The 20,283-nt window shown below is 47.4% G+C and overlaps 2 protein-coding genes and 1 long non-coding RNA gene across 7 annotated transcripts; 2 read left to right on the top strand and 1 right to left on the bottom strand.

The window, feature by feature from the left end:
• The first annotated feature begins 339 nt into the window (after window positions 1-339).
• LOC125513137 (uncharacterized) lies at window positions 340-5,982 on the top strand. 5 transcript variants are annotated; one of them, XR_015601951.1, is made up of 9 exons: window positions 340-640; window positions 746-803; window positions 1,237-1,345; window positions 1,414-1,475; window positions 1,873-2,057; window positions 2,145-4,512; window positions 4,982-5,055; window positions 5,181-5,255; window positions 5,423-5,982. It is a non-coding gene; the product is annotated as an uncharacterized LOC125513137 (long non-coding RNA). The 5 variants fall into 5 exon arrangements; XR_015601952.1 differs by lacking the exon at window positions 5,423-5,982 and having other exon boundaries at window positions 2,145-4,230; window positions 4,455-4,512; window positions 5,181-5,403; XR_015601949.1 differs by lacking the exon at window positions 5,423-5,982 and having other exon boundaries at window positions 2,145-2,254; window positions 2,374-4,512; window positions 5,181-5,403.
• Window positions 5,983-11,560: 5,578 nt separating this feature from the next.
• LOC147974391 (uncharacterized) lies at window positions 11,561-20,283 on the top strand. The gene is made up of 6 exons (XM_087520028.1): window positions 11,561-11,967; window positions 14,905-15,462; window positions 15,765-16,345; window positions 17,372-19,485; window positions 19,605-19,812; window positions 19,986-20,283. Exons 1-6 carry the CDS (start codon window positions 11,561-11,563, stop codon window positions 20,255-20,257), a joined length of 4,140 nt encoding a protein of 1,379 aa, XP_087376154.1. The 3' UTR covers window positions 20,258-20,283.
• LOC125553373 (UDP-glycosyltransferase 73C5-like) lies at window positions 14,816-16,447 on the bottom strand. Its single transcript, XM_087519462.1, has one exon. It carries the CDS (start codon window positions 16,327-16,329, stop codon window positions 14,854-14,856), a length of 1,476 nt encoding a protein of 491 aa, XP_087375588.1. The 5' UTR covers window positions 16,330-16,447; the 3' UTR covers window positions 14,816-14,853.

Raw genomic sequence — 20,283 nt, forward strand, 5'->3', positions numbered from 1 at the left:
CTGTCGGGTGCATACCTAAGCAACCTGACAACTATTTACACTAGGGGAACACACTCCTAGCCCAAAGAAGATGTTCTACGGCCTCTATACGCCAGCATCACAACATCAGCCCCATTATACATCATGAGCAGCAAAAGCACTCATCAATTAAACCCTTTAAGAGTCGCGGAAGGAGCGCCTCCTCGCCTATGCCACGTCCGGCGATTTACTGCAGCTCAGTTAACACCTCCCCAAGGTAACTCCACGGAGGCAGTCAACGCACGCGAGACCAGGGCGCTTTCTCGTCTGCTCGAGCCTGCCTTCGGTTGGATCCGACGATGCGTCGTGCTGCTGCCCCAATGGACGAGGCGAGGTATGCGTCATGGCGTTTCGGTGGCGGCGTAGCACGGCTTCCTTCCGCTGCATCCGACGACCTACGAGATGGCAGTGGTGGTAGGCTGCTGGCAGCGGAGACGCTGGATCAGTATCTACCTCGACGCCGGCAAGTCAGCCAGCGGTGACCGCCCCTCTGCGTTCCTCGTCGTGGCGCAAACGGTCATCAAAGACGTTTCCTGGAGCAAAAGTTGAAGAAGGACCAGAAGGTATGTTTCCTGGAACTCGGTGACTTCCTCATCAAAGACTATGATTTTGGCCCGAATTGGTAATTGGCGACCGGCTTTCCTGATTTTTGGCCGACGTCAAACTGCTTGTTCTATGTGAATGTGTGGGGAAAGATCACTTATGGGCCAGGTTGTTCTGCTTGCAGGCAAGAGAGAAGGAAGAGAAAAAACTAGGCAAGTCAAAAGGAGACGGCTAGGCTCCAGGTTGGAACATTCGTTACTAAATTTGACACTATGATCCATTTGAATTGGTTGCAGATGAGTTATCAATTCTTCGAAATAGACTATGGTCCATGCTGGCTGCTAGGCTGCTGATGGCATGGTGTTTGGTTGCTTCTTTTAAGACTTTGTTTGAGAAATACAAATTAATTATTACGAAATATACTAATTCTGTGTGAAGCCCCACAACATAAATTTGCAAAGTGTAGATAGAAGATGAAGTCATAAGAAACAATGCAACATAGAATAGCTTACCTATAGATTGAGGCGTCTTCTGACAGGTGTGGCCGAATACAACTCCTCTGAACTGAAATATTTTTTCATGTGCTTGACTAGCGATTCAGAAAATAGTAAATGTATATCCATGGTTAATTGATTGTGAGCAGAAGGTGAAATGGATGTCACTGTGGTGATGCAGTTAGCATAATTTGTGATGAGTGCATGGTGGCCTCCATGGAATGGCCTGAAATCACAAACTACAGAGTTGTACATGAGAAGGGCACCCCTGTACACGTTGGGATGCTGAGGTATGTCTTTTGTGTTCATTCAGTGTAGTCAATGGTGATGGTGTTTCAAACCGTAGCATTTTTTGCAGGGATTTACTATTGTCATTCTTTAACGAGAGCAATCTTAAACCGGGAAGATAATATTCTACAGGTATGTACTTCCAAATATGACGTTAGCATTCGTTGTTGGTGACGCCTTGTTGAATCACTATTGTTGGGGCAATTAAGCATCACCAGCCAAATAAATCCCAGTCCTTCCTCAAGATAGTAGTTGCCCTACGCACAATGGTTGCTAGCCTTCGTGGTCAGTGGTAGTTTAAGAACAGTACACTTATTTCCCATTGTTGTCAATTGACGTCGTTAGCTCTATTTTCAATGAATAACCTTTAGCCTAAAGAAGATTTTCATTTGCTTGGTTGCTAATTATTGTGTGAATCTTTGATCTTTACTCTGTGCCCACCTTCTCTGATTTTCTGCATCAGTGGCTAGCAGCAGCATCTCATTTTTATGGCTTACCACAACTGGCATCTTTTTTGTGTGCATTATAGGTGTCCTTGAAAGGGGCATAACGATTGGCAGTCTTGGTTCAAAGAGTTTCCTGACATATGAAAGCAACATTCTCTTTGCCCTTTGCTTTATGATTGAGTGCAACATTGTTGGTGGCAACTGGATTGAACTTGTATAGCAAAGCAACTTGCATCATGTCCTATTGCCAGCTAGAGTTGGATTGCCTGTATCCTCCATACTGAATTTAATGCCTCTATCCTTATATCTAAATCGTGATATTGTTCATTCGATCATTCCTTAAGTCGACCAATAGATATTCAGATTTGGTAAGCCATGGTCCTGAAGGGGAATACACCAGGAGGTTTGCGCAAGGAGGTCACCACCGATCCAAATCTGGCCAGATCTATAGCGATTACAAGCCAGGTGCCATTCTGATGATATTATGTCCTTCAATTTGGTTCTGTTGCTATTTCTCCTGTCAATATCCTAAGCTAGGTGGATGAAGTATTAACCAGTTTTCCTTTCCATTAAATGCCCAGTAGGCGGTTGTTCTCTGGTTTTAGTGGGTAAAGGTAACTAGAGAACACCTGAAGTTGAATTCACATCCAACTACTTGTCAGCAACATCAAGCTAGCATACTCTCAGTCATACACATGACTCCATGAGAGTTCACGATCTCCACAATTAAGTTTCAGTGACAACAAGACCACCGAAGCCATGAGGTCTCTTTCCCCCACAAGAATCCATGAGACTATTCTGATGGTTTCAGATTCAGAAATTCACAAGGAGGTCACCAAACTTGATTAGATCTATGCCATCCGGCAGGTGCACCGTCCTTCCATAGTTTTCTGGCTATCTTAGGTTGTACTCTGGTCGAGCTTCTTAATTTGTACAGCTTCAAGGTCTGGTGAGCTGGCAGTGTTCATGTTTTAGTTGATATCCATTGTTTCCAGTGGTGGAGCTAGCTCACTGACTGAGCATGGGCAGGGTCACTGCTGGCCGGTGTTTGCCCAGCAAAACATCATTGCTAACCCATATATTGACGCTAATGCTTGATAGACTCTCCGGTTGAGCCCAGGCAGCTGCTTGGGGTCGCTGTGAGCTGCTCCATCCCTGATTGTTTCCCTTGGATTAACAAAATACCTGGAATCAATCTGCAGTGAAGTTGTTGATAATGCTTTGTACTGGTGATATACCTAGCACACGATGAGCATATGCTCTTGAATTCTAGATACGGTAATGTGGAAATTTCTAGCCTCCTAAAATCAACATTCTTGATGTGTGAGCGTCTCCTGAAGTGCACATGACAGCTCCTTTTAATTAAAGTGGTTTTAGTTACAGTAATAGTATATTAATTTCTCCTAATGAGTAATGACTCCTCTAGTCCTCTGACATTATAGCTTTGCTTCCTTATTTATTTCTTGATTGTGATACATTTTCTTGTGGCTTAATCAACAACTCTAGCTATTTGTTTCTCCATAAATCTTGAGATACTATAAGATATATGTTGAGAAAAAAATATGGAACTAAGTTACTCGGAGCTGGTTGTATGTCAGATAGTCTCCCTCTTCACCTCACTTGTTTAAAATTTAAATCTTCAATATTTGGGGCCTTTTAACCTGAGATGTCCCCTACAGGGAAGCGGAGCATACATGGTCACTTAGTTGGTTGAGTGTCACGCTTTTGTCAGTTAATAGCATTTAGTTTGCCATTGACAATAGCACAGTCCCAAGTGTTTTAAAATTCTCATGGACCTGCACGTTGTAAGTTCTGTTTTTTGATTGATTACTATGTGGGTTAGCATTAGATAGGTTAACTGTATGAAATCAGAGTTTAGGAGTATTACTTTGTAAGTTTCTGCTTATTTCACCACAGCAAGTGTTTTATTCCATTGTGGTTGGAGAGTTTTGAAGTGTTTCAGCAAGTGCTTGCTACTAACTAATGCTTCACTTCATTTTGTAATACTGAGGCAAATCTACAACTAGGCCCCCACCCAACAGTGATACATTAGTTATTCTCACAAACAATAAATAAATACATTGTGTATTAAGATGTTTCAGTCCTTCTACTGATATTTTGTTTACTTCCCAGAACCAAATCATGATCCGGTTATTCAGGTTTATTTTATTACCTTTGTATTTTGATAAGCCACTACATTTAATTTCTGATGTGAATGCCTTTATGTGGTAGCTGAATGAGTGTTCTCTTTTTTCTGCCTCTGACTTGAAGGAATATATTTTTTAATATATCGATGCTCATCATTGCCATGTCTGGCTGTCTGGTTCATGGTACACAGAAGCTTAGATCTGTAATCAAGCTATGGAAGAGAGTACTGTAAGAGACACTTCTATAAGCAGAGATATGTGCCTGAATTTACACCTTAATTATACCTCAATTAGGTATGTATGGTTCGTCTCATTCATGTTGAAATGATTTTTCCTTAGTCTGTTAATCGTATAGTAATTACACGGTGTAGTACTATGGCAGTGGTATACTGATTTGGCGTAAGAACTACTGACATGGCTTCGTGTGTACAAATGTTACAGGTTTATGATATTAAGAATTAGCAGCGTGTTTTTTGTTTACTGTTGATTGATATGCAGACTTGCTTTTTTTTATTCAGTTGAAGAGCTCTCCTGGCTTAAGATCTTTCTAGGATAATTGCGTTGTTAAATCTGAAGGTATATTATTGGTTTCTCAACTCATGTATTGATAAGCGTTTTTTTCATCCTCAATATATTGTTGCTTGCCTGAGTTGTCCTACATTTGTGAGGTGGCCGAGGAAGTTCAGTTCTTGCAGGCGGCGTAAAACTGGAACTACCTACAGATGATTTTGCCAGTTCGATGGAAACTTAAAATAACTAAGGGAACTTTCTCAGTTTTTTAGTTTTTTAGTTTTTTCTCTTCTCAGATTTTTGGCTGGGGTATTATCATGTATGTCACACAGTAAATTTAGATCTTAATGCAAGATTTAATAGGGATAGATTCTTCTGCCATGTTGAAAAATTAGAATTACAAAGAAGAAAAGAAATTATTAAAGAAGAGATATAGTCGATTTGGTTGTTGAGGTGTTTCTTTGATCTTCCCTAGACCTCCTGTTTTCAGTTGGCATGGTGATGATCTATTTCTTCTGGTGTTTCTCTGGTTCAGGATTCACTCATGTGCCAAAGCCAGCTCGGGGAAGCCTTCCTGAACTCCTGGTCGACCACGACAACCACGACACGGTGAGTAGATTTTGAATCTTTCTTGCGGCGTCGGATTGGATTCGGTGTGTATACAGAAGTTATGGATTGCTGACAGCTTAATGTTCTGTTTCTTCTGTGTACTATGGTGTGCGTATTGTTTTCAGATCTTAAGCAAGCGGAACACTGAAGGAGGATCTTGGGGATGACGGAGGCGTCGATGACAACCTCAAAGGCGAGAGGTATTGATACTGCAAATTGCTTTCATGTCGCTGCGTTTCTTACTTTATGCAACTCCGTCGGTAACTAGGTATTAAGGCCTTATAGTTGGTGGGGAGCAACGAAAAACTGAATTTGTGGATCTTATAATTTGGACGATATGTTTGATACGTCTGCACTGCTGATGCAGAACATTGATCAAGACAATGTGGGTTTAGAAATGACGAAAACAAATTGGCTTGCAGGGTTTAGGCTACCCTCTTCTGCTTGTTTTGCCTTGTGATTACTTGAAATTGCAACCTGCAGATTGAACGGGCACTTGATTTGTTAGGACGAAAGTCTGAACCAATGAAAGCTGCAGGTTCAATTGCTTTTGCAGCAGAACTGCGAACATCATCAGCATCAGCCTACAGAAAATCTTTGAGAAGAGTACACCCACATGATCTGATTGCAGAGCTAACACTTTTGCATCTTGAGTTGGTGCTACATACAATTGTTTAGTTGAATAAATTATAATGCTGGTAAAGCTCGTTTGTTTTCTCCTTTGATCTGAATGGCATGGAAAATCTTCATTCATTTCATTTAGTAATTTTACTTAATTTTCTATGCTATTCAGTAAACCTTGCTTTTTTAAATGAAGCCAAAGCTTTCATCCCTCTTACATAAAAAGATAAAACAAATATCGTGATGCTAACAACAACTGTTAGTTTGCTAACAATCGATGACAAATGTGTACGGACGTATGAAAATGGTAGGATGAGATGCTTTGAGGCGCTGCAGCAATACAAGTGCGCACAACTTCATGTCAAGAGGCGCGCCATGGGCGCGCCCCAGCCCCTAGTAGTTCATCAGGGGTGGCACTCACTCGGCTTGGTGAATGCATTGGAACACCACCTCCATAGACGTGGTGGCCCTGTACATCTGAAGGTTGAACCCATCGTCCTTGTACTTGAAGACGAGGGTGTCGCCTTCGCGCATCTTAATCTTGGCAGCAAACTTCTTCCACCCCTTGACGAACACTGGGCTGTCCTCCAACCACTGAATCTGCACGCGCCACTCGTAGAATCTACCAAGGCGGATCGGCACCTTCACTCCCTTGTCCGCGATCTGCAGCTTCTTCACCGGCAACTTCTCCATTGCCAGCAACACGACAAGGGATCCGAGGTCCAGGATGCCAACCTACACGTAGAACCGAAGTGGTTGCTCTGGACGCCGGTGTAACCAAGGCATGCAGCCGCCCCATATGCTTCTTCGGCACCTCGAACTGTTGCACCTTCTCAATGAGGACTGGTATCACAGGTCTAAGCTGGACGCTGGTGCTACCTCTTGAGCATGCATTGGTTTTCCTTTGTAAAGAAAAGGTTGATGCAGCAAAGTAGCGTAAGTATTTTCCTCAGTTTTTTAGAACAAAGATATCAATTCAGTAGGAGGTTACACATAAGTCAGCCTTGTACCTGCACAAACAAACAAGAACCTTGCAACCAACGCGATAAAGGGTTGTTAATCCCTTCACGGCCACTTGCAAAAGTGAGATCTAATAGAGATAATAAGATAAATATTTTTGGTATTTTTATGATATATATTGGAAAGTAAAGATTGCAAAATAAAATAGATCGAAAACTTATATGATGGAAAATAGACCCGGGGGCCATAGGTTTCACTAGTGGCTTCCCTCAAGATAACATAATCTACGGTGGGTGAACAAATTACTGTCGAGCAATTGATAGAAAAGCGCATAGTTATTAGAATATCTAGGCATGATCATGTATATAGGCATCACATCCGCGACATGTAGACCGAAACGATTCTGCATCTACTACTATTACTCCACACATCGACCGCTATCCAGCATGCATCTAGAGTATTAAGTTCATAAGAACAGAATAACGCATTAGGCAAGATGACATGATATAGAGGGATAAACTCAAGCAATATGATATAAATGAAGGAAATATGCCCTAGAGGCAATAATAAAGCTATTATTTATTTCCTTATAATCATGATAAATGTTTATTATTCATGCTAGAATTGTATTAACCGGAAACATAATACATGTGTGAATACATAGACAAACAAAGTGTCACTAGTATGCCTCTACTTGACTAGCTCGTTAATCAAAGATGGTTATGTTTCCTAACCATGAACAATGAGTTGTTATTTGATTAACGAGGTCACATCATTAGTTGAATGATCTGATTGACATGACCCATTCCATTAGCTTAGCACACGATCGTTTAGTATGTTGCTATTGCTTTCTTCATGACTTATACATGTTCCTATGACTATGAGATTATGCAACTCCCATTTGCCGGAGGAACACTTTGGGTGCTACCAAACGTCACAACGTAACTGGGTGATTATAAAGGAGCATTACAGGTGTCTCCAAAGGTACATGTTGGGTTGGCGTATTTCGAGATTAGGATTTGTCACTCCAATTGTCGGAGAGGTATCTCTGGGCCCTCTCGGTAATGCACATCACATAAGCCTTGCAAGCACTGCAACTAATATGTTAGTTGTGAGATGATGTATTACGGAACGAGTAAAGAGACTTGCCGGTAACGAGATTGAACTAGGTATTGGATACCGACGATCGAATCTTGGACAAGTAACATACCGATGACAAAGGGAACAACGTATGTTGTTATGCGGTCTGACCGATAAAGATCTTCGTAGAATATGTAGGAGCCAATATGGGCATCCAGTTCCCGCTATTGGTTATTGACCGGAGACATGTCTCGGTCATGTCTACATTGTTCTCGAACCCGTAGGGTCCGCACGCTTAAGGTTACGATGACAGTTATATTATGAGTTTATGCATTTTGATGTACCGAAGGTTGTTCGGAGTCCCGGATGTGATCACGGACATGACGAGGAGTCTCGAAATGGTCGAGACGTAAAGATTGATATATTGGAAGCCTATGTTTGGACATCGGAAGTGTTCCGGGTGAAATCGGGATTTTACCGGAGTACCGGGAGGGTTACCGGAACCCCCCGGGAGCCATATGGGCCTACATGGGCCTTAGTGGAAAGGAGAAAAGGGCAGCCCAAGGGGGCTGCGCACCTCCCCCCTCCCCTAGTCCTATTAGGACTAGGAGAGGTGGCCGGCCACCCTTCTCCCTCTTTCCCCCTCGGGGAATCCTAATTGGAATAGGATTGGAGGGGAGTCCTACTCCCGGAAGGAGTAGGACTCCTCCTGCGCCTCCCTCCTTGGCCGGCCAGCCTCCCCCCCCCCTCTACTCCTTTATATACGGAGGCAGGGGACACCTCTAGACACACAAGTTGATCCACGTGATCTATTCCTTAGCCGTGTGCGGTGCCCCCTACCACCATATACCTCGATAATACTGTAGCGGAGTTTAGGCGAAGCCCTGCTGCTGTAGTACATCAAGATCGTCACCACGCCGTCGTGCTGACGGAACTCTTCCCCGACACTTTGTTGGATCGGAGTCCGGGGATCGTCATCAAGCTGAACGTGTGCTCGAACTCGGAGGTGCCGTAGTTTCGGTGCTTGATCGGTTGGATCGTGAAGACGTACGACTACTTCCTCTATGTCGTGTCATCGCTTCCGCAGTCGGTCTGCGTTGGGTACGTAGACAACACTCTCCCCCTCGTTGCTATGCATCACATGATCTTGCGTGAGCGTAGGAAATTTTTTGAAATTACTACGAAACCCAACAGTGGCATCCGAGCCTATGTTATTTATGTTGATGTTATATGCACGAGTAGAACACAAGTGAGTTGTAGACGATACAAGTCATACTGCCTACCAGCATGTCATACTTTGGTTCGGCGGTATTGTTGGACGAGACGACCCGGACCAACCTTACGCGTACGCTTACGCGAGACCGGTTCCCTCGACGTGCTTTGCACATAGATGGCTTGCGGGCGACTGTCTCTCCAACTTTAGTTGAACCAAGTATGGCTATGCCCGGTCCTTGCGAAGGTTAAAACGGAGTCTATTTGACAAACTATCGTTGTGGTTTTGATGCGTAGGTGAGATTGGTTCTTACTTAAGCCCGTAGCAGCCACGTAAAACATGCAACAACAAAGTAGAGGACGTCTAACTTGTTTTTGCAGGGCATGTTGTGATGTGATATGGTCAAGACATGATGCTGAATTTTATTGTATGAGATGATCATGTTTTGTAACCGAGTTATCGGCAACTGGCAGGAGCCATATGGTTGTCGCTTTATTGTATGCAATGCAATCGCGATGTAATGCTTTACCTTATTACTAAACGGTAGTGATAGTCGTGGAAGCATAAGATTGGCGAGACGACAACGATGCTACGATGGAGATCAAGGTGTCGCGCCGGTGACGATGGTGATCATGACGGTGCTTCGGAGATGGAGATCACAGGCACAAGATGATGATGGCCATATCATATCACTTATATTGATTGCATGTGATGTTTATCTTTTATGCATCTTATCTTGCTTTGATTGACGGTAGCATTATAAGATGATCTCTCACTAAATTATCAAGAAGTGTTCTCCCTGAGTATGCACCGTTGCGAAAGTTCTTCGTGCTGAGACACCACGTGATGATCGGGTGTGATAGGCTCTACGTTCAAATACAACGGGTGCAAAACAGTTGCGCACGCAGAATACTCAGGTTATACTTGACGAGCCAAGCATATACAGATATGGCCTCGGAACACGGAGACCGAAAGGTCGAGCGTGAATCATATAGTAGATATGATCAACATAATGATGTTCATCGATGAAACTACTCCATCTCACGTGATGATCGGACATGGTTTAGTTGATTTGGATCACGTGATCACTTAGAGGATTAGAGGGATGTCTATCTAAGTGGGAGTTCTTAAGTAATATGATTAATTGAACTTAAATTTATCATGAACTTAGTACCTGATAGTATCTTGCTTGTTTATGTTGATTGTAGATAGATGGCTCGTGCTGTTGTTCCGTTGAATTTTAATGCGTTCCTTGAGAAAGCAAAGTTGAAAGATGATGGTAGCAATTACACGGACTGGGTCCGTAACTTGAGGATTATCCTCATTGCTGCACAGAAGAATTACGTCCTGGAAGCACCGCTGGGTGCCAGGCCTGCTGCTGGAGCAACGCCAGATGTTATGAACGTCTGGCAGAGCAAAGCTGATGACTACTCGATAGTTCAGTGTGCCATGCTTTACGGCTTAGAATCGGGACTTCAACGACGTTTTGAACGTCATGGAGCATATGAGATGTTCCAGGAATTGAAGTTAATATTTCAAGCAAATGCCCGGATTGAGAGATATGAAGTCTCCAATAAATTCTATAGCTGCAAGATGGAGGAGAACAGTTCTGTCAGTGAGCATATACTCAAAATGTCTGGATATAATAATCACTTGATTCAATTGGGAGTTAATCTTCCGGATGATTGCGTCATTGACAGAATTCTCCAATCACTGCCACCAAGCTACAAGAGCTTCGTGATGAACTATAATATGCAAGGGATGAACAAGACAATTCCCGAGCTCTTCGCGATGCTGAAAGCTGCGGAGGTAGAAATCAAGAAAGAGCATCAAGTGTTGATGGTCAACAAGACCACTAGTTTTAAGAAAAAGGGCAAAGGAAAGAAGAAGGGGAACTTCAAGAAGAACAGCAAGCCAGTTGCTGCTCAAGCTAGAAGCATACTAACAAAGCAATCATGTCTTCTCAAAATAACATGGTCAAAGAAAATTATCCCTACAAAATCATATAGTCTGGCTATGCTCTATCTTCATCACACAAAATATTTAAATCATGCACAACCCCGATGACAAGCCAAGCAATTGTTTTGTACTTTTGATGTTCTCAAACTTTTTCAATCTTCACGAAATACATAAGCGTGAGCCATGGACATAGCACTATATGTGGAATAGAATGGTGGTTGTGGAGAAGACAAAAAAAGAAGATAGTCTCACATCAACTAGGCGTATCAACAGGCTATGGAGATGCCCATCAATGGATATCAATGTAAGTGAGTAGCTATTGACATGCAACGGATGCACTAGAGCTATAAGTGTATGAAAACTCAACGAAAGAAACTAAGTGGGTGTGCATCCAACTCGCTTGCTTACGAAGACATAGGGCATTTGAGGAAGCCCATCATTGGAATATACAAGCCAAGTTCTATAATGTAAAATTTCCACTAGTATATGAAAGTGACAACATAGAAGACTCTCTATCATGAAGATCACGGTGCTACTTTGAAGCACAAGTCGGTCGCCGCCCATTGATCTGCTCTTCTCCCCGCAACACGGTCGCCGCCGGCCTTTCCCCGCGACCCGCCGCCCAGAGAAAAACGCCAGCTCCGTCCGCCCGCCGTCTCTGCTCGCTCGCAGATGGCGTCTGGATTATCCCCTTCTTCTTCTTCTTCTTCTTCCGGCGGCTCTCACTCTCGGAGGGGGCTCATCTCGTGCCTGCACAGCCTCAACTGCCGCGATGAGGAGGCGTCTCTTCCCCACGACGACAATTTGCAAGAAGCCACGCGCGAGCTCATCGTTGGTTTCTACGACGACGCGTTCCGCCGGCTCCGGCTGCCCTGCAAGGCCCTGCCCGACCTCTACGGCCTCCTCAACACCGCCGGCCTCTGCCTCGGCCTCCTCGACCCCGTCTCCAACATCACACTCAACACCCTCGCCCTCCTAAACCCCAAAACCAAGCCCCTCAGCGACGCCGCCGCCGCCAAAACGGGGTCCAAGAAGAGACACAGACCCGGTTTCGACCCCTGGCACGAGGTTGCAACCAGGTCCTGCCACAGTCTCATGGCTTTCCTTGTGGCATACTTCGGATGCATCAATTATGTATGGTATTATAACTGAGATGTCACATAAGTATGCGTGAGCAGAAATACAACTTGTGTGGCTTTGATCTCCAAGAGCTTAGCTAGCTATCATTTGTTTGCTACTATTCACATTTCTGAGAAGAACGACCACGACATCTGTCCTTCCTTCTTCAGTCACACCAGAAGCTAACAAGAGCCAGCCAACAACACTTTCTTGAATACTGGGAGGCGAATGGCCAAATCATTTTCTCCTCATGCCGCCATCTATTTACATGTGATAATGCTCTCTCAGCGGAGCTTGAAGCATGTAGAGAAGGGTCCGCCCTTGCAATTGAGTGGAGCGCACAACCGTTTATGCTCGAGACGGATAGTTCGGAGGCGGCGGCCATGATCTTGCAAACTGATACTAATCGGTCTATCCATGCTGGACTGGTACAGGAGATAAAAGCAACCATCCATGGTGAGCGGGAAGTGAAGGTGATGGTTGTAGGGTGCGGTAGTAATTGTGTGAGTCATGAGTTAGCTTGAATTGCTCGGACATGTGTTAAAACAGCTGTATGGCTGCGCTCGGACCGGAGGAAGTTGAAACTTGTGTGCTTTGGATCATCTTGATCCACCTTGATTAGTGAAAGCTCTTTCCAACCGCAAAAAAAGGTGGTATAAACCATATTAGCAGGAAGCGGGCTCGATGTCGCGTTCCATGACCCAAGGTTGATCGACCCAGATCGAGGGTCGGGAATGACAGCGGGTCGACGTAGGTCGGTCACCGGGTCACGATCCCGTTCCATGGTTGCTGAGTCCTAATGAGTACCCAAGATAGCAGGCATCCCTTGCAATCCGCCCGCGCGCCATATGCACGCCAAGTACGCCCTCGCTCCGAGTCTCCATCCTGCTAGGTACGCCGGCAGCCGGCCGGATGGTCACAGTCCCACACGGGGAAAAGGGCTAAAATAAACCTTGAACTCGTAGAGGAAAGCAAAATCAAACCCTAAACTTCTAGTCTCTGAGATCAGCACAACACGAACTCTTCGACCCTGGTCTATTTTGAATCTTGAGCACGTTCCCAAACAGGGTCTGCGGACGTGACAGCTCAAACCCGGGACTTGACTGCGGCCGTCCACTCCCCCGACATAAAACTGTTTTGTGCTTTCAAGAATATTTGGATTTCAAAATTATTGACAATTTTCAAAAAAATATTAAAAATGTTGTCAAATCTCGATGTTGTGGAATGTGGTTAAATATTTTCGTGCTTCTCATCTATCACTAAATGTAGGTTGGCTAGGGGGAGCGGTTCTAAAGCACGAGCACCCAAGTTCGATTCTCTTGAGTAGGTCTAGTCGCGTCCGGCTGCAGCCAGACCTACCATGTAGACAATCCCCCTGAGAACATGCTCAAGGCTCAAAATAGACCGGGCCGGCCCAGCCGCGTCCGGCTGCAGCCATACCTGCCACGTAGACCATCCCTCTGAGAACATGCTCAAGGTTCAAAATAGACCGGCCCGGCCCAGTCGCGTCTGGCTGCAGCCAGACCTACCACGTAGACAATACCTCTGAGAACACGCTCAAGGTTCAAAATAGATCAGGATCAGAGAGTTTGGTGTGTTGATTTTAAGGATTAGAAGTTCAGGTTTCGATTTAGCTTTCTTTTTTGAATTTTCTATTTCGATTTAGCTTTCGTCTACAAGTTCAAGTCCCTCAACGGCCGCCAAAGCTCACACGGCCGTCACACCGCGGCTTGTTGTGCTCCATTCTTCCATCGTCGTCATCGCCACCTGGGAAGTCGCTAGGGGAGGTCGGAGACTCGATGGCACCGCTTGGCGGGAACATATGAAGGATTATTGGGATGTCATTTTTTAGGGGAGGGATTGGGGATGGCTTTGTGCGTGCTCTGTAGGGAAGAAGCAAATCAGATGCGTTGAGTACTAATTAATTGACGCTGACTCCATGGCACTGCTTGGCGGGAACATATGAAGGATTGAGTTTTATCTTTTACGAAACTGTTTGCCGAGAGAAGATCTCCCTTCATGAATCAACCCAGGTCATCGACCCGAAATTAAGTGGATCTTGACCCATGTAAGAAATTGGCGTCCCGGAGATGTATAACCTTGTTCGCTCGGAAGACGATCCTCGGCCCCCTTCCTCCTCGACCCGGGCCATCCGGATTTCTAGCAACTATGGTATAAACACCTAGTAAATCAGAAACCAGCATCAAGAACCATATCCTATAGCTAGAAGTAGGACCAAGCAATACCTTAAATAGGAATAACTCAATCTTCAGGTTAAGCCACATTAAATGAAATCTTAATTAATTCAACCAAACCCAGGACAGAGACATATGGTCAAGCACATGATCAATATGCAGGTATTAACAGAGATTTTGGACTAGTAATTAGCCCAAAAAATACTACTAATTATGCGACAAAACCACGAGCGAACAACAATGGATAATAGCCTTTATGGGATTGACGTGATAGGATAGGGTTGGCTACTGCCGGTGGCAAACTCCTGGCTAATAATCTGAAGCACAATACGTAAAATTGATCAGCAATAAGGACCAACCGACGTGCACAACATGGCCCAGAGGTTGTTTCTAATCAGCCAGGCTGAGTCGGGCCACAGATGCAGGGGGCCTAAATTTAATGCAAGCAATCAAACAGGTCTTGAGGGAAAGCCCTCCGAGTATTCGCGTCCAAGAAAAAAGAATAAAGAGGTATTGTTGGCTTCACCTTCAAGGAAAAATAATCTTATAGGTTTGTTTGGATCAAACTTAAACTCTTTATTCAATCCAAGTGTAAAAACTTAAAGCAGGGGCTGCAAAAACTTAAACTGTCTATCATATCTGAGGTGATATTCATGCATCATGGGACGTCACTGCTTGGTAGCGCTTGACCAAACGACGCAGGTTTATGAAAGAAGATCCGCCCTCCTGGCCGACCTCTCGCACCTTCGTTGCGAGCGCCGTCGCCCTCCTCCGCCTCTCCGCCGCCTCGTCTCCTCCGCCCATGATGCTCCTCACCGCCTCCTCCACCACCCCTCGCTCCACCACCGCCACCTCCACCCCCTCCTCCTTCGACCACTCGACCCCGATGCTCACGCCGGTCTCCATCGAGCGCACGGCCAAGGCCTCGTTCAGGAACTGGTGCGCCAGGTGCGGCCATGTCACCATTGGAAGCCCGGCCGCAACCGCCTCCATCATCGAGTTCCACCCGCAGTGCGTCACGATGCCGCCCACTGACGCGTGGGACAATATCAGCTGCTGCGGTGACCAGCCCCTGATCAGCAGGCCGCGACCGCTGACCCGGGCCTCCAGTTCCTCAAGGAACCTGCGGATCTCCTGGTCCTGTCCGGCATTCTCCGATGATACCACCCAGATGAACGGGTGCTCTGACGCCTCGAGGCCAAGGCCGATCTCCATGACCTGCTTTGGAGCCGCGTGCACGGCGCTGCTCCCGAAGCTGACGTAGATGACGGAGGACGACTCCTTGTCGTCGAGCCACCGGAGGTACTCGTCGGCGTCGATGGTGGGCGCGTTCCCTCTTGCCGCCAGCGCCGCCGCGTTCTGGTGATAGTGGAACAACGACACCGGACCGACGGCCCACACGTTGACGTTCCTGACCTCCATGCAGCTCATGACCGTCTCCGGCTCTAGCTCCAAAAAGGTGTTGAGGATGACACCATCGACCTCGACACATGCCCGCTCGACAGCGTATGCCAGCTTCTCGTATGCCAGCTTCTTGCACGCCGGTAGCCGCAGGAACCCAGGGGCCGCGGTGGGCATTTTCACCTCAACCGGCTCCTCGGGGATGAGGTGCCAGTGGTCAATGGCGGCATAGGCGTTGCGAATGGCCGCGGCATGGTGCTCCGTCTGCAGGCAGAGGAGGCAGCAGGCGGACATGCCGAGGAAGCTGAGCCGCGGGACACCGAGGCTGGCGGCGAGGCCGGTGGTCCACGGGTGGCATATGTCCGACACGACGCACGTCACAGGCGGCGCGTGCGCGCGGAGGTGGTGCTCCAGCGGGGCCCGGAGGCGCGACGCGGCGAGGAGGTAGGCGGCCTCCTGGTCCGGGGGGATCCGGTCGACGTCGTCTGTGCTGGCGAGGTCGAGCGGGAGTTCCACGAGCCGCACCGGCAGGCCCGACGACTCGACCGCGGGGCGGAGGCGCGCGGTGTACGACGGCGTGACGACGATGCTAGCGAGCGCGCCGTGGGCGGCCAGCTGCAGCGCGGCGTCCACCGCCGGGATCAGGTGGCCGTGGTGCATCAGCGGAACGAACACGAAATGCGCTTTGGCAGCGCCTTCATCGGAGTTTGCTCCCCGGCAGGCCATCCTCTCACCGTCCACGGTGTGCCTTGGGCGTTGGAATGGCGGTGTGTTGCTAGCCCGTCGTGCTAAAAGATGGCCGGGTTTGGGGTTGGATCGCCACAGGCGCAGATACCTGCAGGCGGCAGCCATCCTATCCTATGTGATCCTAACCTGCTACGCTAGCTGCTGTTATATGGCCCTGATATGATATGTTTAAGACTGGCCAGGTTACATAGTATGTTAAGACTGACCAGGTCTTGGCTTTGGATCATTTGCTTGTCCACTGTCCTGTCCACGCCATCAGCGATGGTACCAAGGCCAGGGTCGGAGCGATTGTTAGACGAAAACCGAAAAAACTACAACATGCACGGCTAAACATGAAAAAACTACAACATGCACCAAGATGCTTCGTGCCACCAAGAGTTGTATCTATTCTTATTAGTTTAATATTTGATGTTAAATTTATTTTTCATAGAGAGGGGCGCACCCCAACCAAGCTGAAACCAATATAGTGCTCACATAGATGCAGGTCAAAGTGAACCATACTGCTGAAACAAGGGATCACTGTATGCTTCATAAGCTGTACAAAGGGAAATCCTTTTTTTTAGCAATACTGTATATAAACCGTATCAGTTCGTGCACTTTACAATGAACAAGATGGTAGCTAGGTTTTCAAGATGATATACAGGCTTAGTCTTGCGAAGATGCTCATGAGGATAGAGTGTTCGTGTGTACGTTTACAGGAGTGAGTGTATGTGTATTCGTGTGTATATAAATGTTTACGTCTGTATTGTGTTAAAAAAAGAGAGAGACGTGCGTGTGACTAGTCTTGAAGACGCGAGGCCGAGTCAACGACGACGAGACGAGACGAGCGAGGGAAAGAGAAAACGTAGACGCGCGCAGGTGAGGTGTCGGTCGTCGACCGCTAAAACGTGTACGCGTACGTATTTGGGGACCCGTTTACAAGTGGATCTCGATCTCAAGGTTTGCAAAACGGCCGACTCGTTTACGGCGTGGCTGCATGCCAATAAAGGGAGAAAGGGGCATATATATACTATATGGTAATATACGTTTATATATGGTAATATATATGTTCATATTGTACGTATTCGGGGACAAAGGAGGCAAGTCACGACCAATGAACGAACTCATCCCACTCCATATAATATCTCCCCATCAGACCGACTCGATCACACGGTCGCCGCTGCCCAGAGAAAAACACAAGCTCCGTCCACCGTCTCTGCTCGCTCGCTCGCTCGCTCGCAGATGGCGTCTGGATCCACTTCTTCTTCTTCCGACGGCTCTCACTCTCGGAGGGGGCTCATCTCGTGCTTGCACAGCCTCAACTGCCGCCACGAGTATGCCCCTCTTCCCCACGACGACAATTTGTGCCAAGCCACGCGCAACCTCATCGTCGGTCTCTACGACCAGGCGTTCCGCCGGCTCCGGCTGCCCTGCAAGGCCATGCCCGACCTCTACGGCCTCCTCAGCACCGACGGCCTCTGCCTCGGCCCCCTCGACCCCGTCTCCAACATCATCCTCAACACCCTCGCCCTCCTCCCCACCACCACCCTCGACGTCGAGCCCAAGACGGAGTCCGATGAGAGCACCCTCGCCCTCCATCCCACCACCACCCTCGACGCCGAGCCCAACACGAAGTCCGATGAGATGGAGTCCGATGATGAGAGCATGAGGTCCGAGAAAAAGAGGCACAGACCCGGTTTCGACCCCTGGCACGAGGTTGCATGCAGGTCCAGCCACAGTCTCATGGCTTTCCTTGTGGCATACTTTGGATGCCTCAGCGAGCCACAAGCCTTCTGCTACCTCTACAGGGCCAACGCCAATCTCCTCCTCGCTGTCAAGCTCGTCCAGCACGATCTCTACCATGCAGAGCCGTCCAAGGCACTCGACCCTGAATCCGACAGGACCAAGGCTGCCCTTGAGTGTGCAGCCACCGAGGCAGGCCACCGTTTGCCCGCCACCTTGGTTCAGGTCATGGCAATCCGGCTCAAACATGGCGACTTCGACCTCTTCAACAAGCATCTGTTTTCGGCCAATGGCACCCCTCTCACGGCTGAGGATGTCCGAGCAATCCACCGTGTGCTGCACATGACCATGACCCCGATGTGTGTCGCCAACATTAGCAACACCAAAGATGGGCTGGTCGTCCATGTCCGTCACAACCTCGATGACGGTGCTATCTCGTCCGAGACAAAGCCCCTTGTCGTCTCTAGTAGTGCAACCGCTGGCGCCAGGATCAGCTCCACCACCTTCCGCCTGGACGGGACCGCCATCTCGTCTCTGCAGTCCGGACTACCTAGCAAGCTGCAAGCTTGCCTCACGATAGCAGATTTCCAGAAACACTTTCTCAAGGCCTCGTGCGGTGGCGACGACTGCGATTACATGCGCTCTCTCAAGATGTACCTCCATGGCATGATCCACCACCTGTACGTCCAAGCCTTCAAGATGCTGCACGCACCCTCGGGCTCTCTCATGCGCGGCATCCTCATGGCCGGCCACTGCTATGGCCCCTGTGACGCTCTCTCCAACATCATCATTAACTCAGTCTGGCATGAGACCTGTGGCTCCGTTCTCCCGGCTTCTGACCGCATGATGTTGAAAGAGTACAATGACGTCATGGACCCCCTATCTCTGATCTGCCTAGTTGTCCGTTCCCTCGAGGGGCTTGCAAACCTTGCCTTGTTCGCCGACCCCCAGTCCTCAATTGCTTGTGCTCTAGAGAAACTCTGCAGTGCAAAATGCGACCTTGTTGACATGTTATCATCTACAACAAAGAGGTCTGAAAAGAACCCCTTCCACGAGGCGGCCATGGCTGCTATTCACCCGTTGCCCCTTCAGCTGGGCGAATTTCACCAGATGCTGCTGCTCGAGCCCGATGGCCGAAGCAAGCTGCTCTCACATATAACCAAGGCGCAAACTAGTGGTGTTGTGTTGTGCGTCGATGACATCAGAGCTCTTATCTCGGCCTTATGGTTCGAGTTCAAAAAAACATTCAGGTCTCAAACTAGTGGCACCGTGCAAGCTCCTGCCCCTGAACTTTGTGCAGAGGCCGCCTTGAGGGTGGTATCAAGCGAGAGATCACAGTATGAGGAGCGGAGGAGCTGGTTCCGTTCAAAGATTGAACAGTTGCTCAAGGATTACACGGACCAACATTTTTGGGTAGGCATTGAACTTCCTCTTCTGTTTTCAATCATTAGTTGCTACTTACATACGTATATTGGCTTTACCTTGATTTGACCAACAAACACTCTTGCTTTTTAATTTCTTGCTTGCTGTAGGGACCAAAGTATGAACTTGATTTTATAATTTGTATGGAGCAAATCGCCCATGGCATTTACCCCCGCACTGATACGTGCTTCCACGTGAACTTCATGGCAACTTCTGATGAGAATGTTTCGAGGACCCTATTTTACGCCGAGTTGTGGGACATAACACGCAAGCCAAGGACAGCAGCATTCTGCTGCCCTCTGCCCTATGCATATGCGGGTAAGTCCTCTACTTTTCTGCCGCGGCACGGCTGATTAGCAAGTGATAGCGGCATTTGATTAGTACTTTGGGTCACGGCGATCTGCTTCTCACGATGCTTGAATGCACTATTCATCATGAATCTGAATTGGCTTATTATCATCTTACTGATCCGGGTTTTATTCTGTTAATAGGACGTTGCTACTATGACATGATTTGCGCAAGGAAGATGGTGTATCCAGATGACGGCAAGTACTTCCGCGACGATATCACCCATGAGGGAACCGGCAACGTGGATGGCGTGCTACAGATGGACCTCGTGCACTTCAGCTCCGAGTTGGACGTGGAGCTCGCGCGGAATTTGAACATGTCAGATTCACAGGATGAGCCGTATGAGCCCAGTTCCAGTTCAGATTCATGGAAGCCCAGTTCAGATTCAGAGGATGAGTCTATGTCTCAGGATTAGTGAGTCATCTCTCCTCCCTCCGTGGC

Source organism: Triticum urartu, chromosome 4A, assembly GCF_056163025.1.
Source record: "Triticum urartu cultivar PI428250 chromosome 4A, HENAU_Tu73, whole genome shotgun sequence".
In the NCBI taxonomy this organism is placed as follows: Eukaryota; Viridiplantae; Streptophyta; class Magnoliopsida; order Poales; family Poaceae; genus Triticum; species Triticum urartu.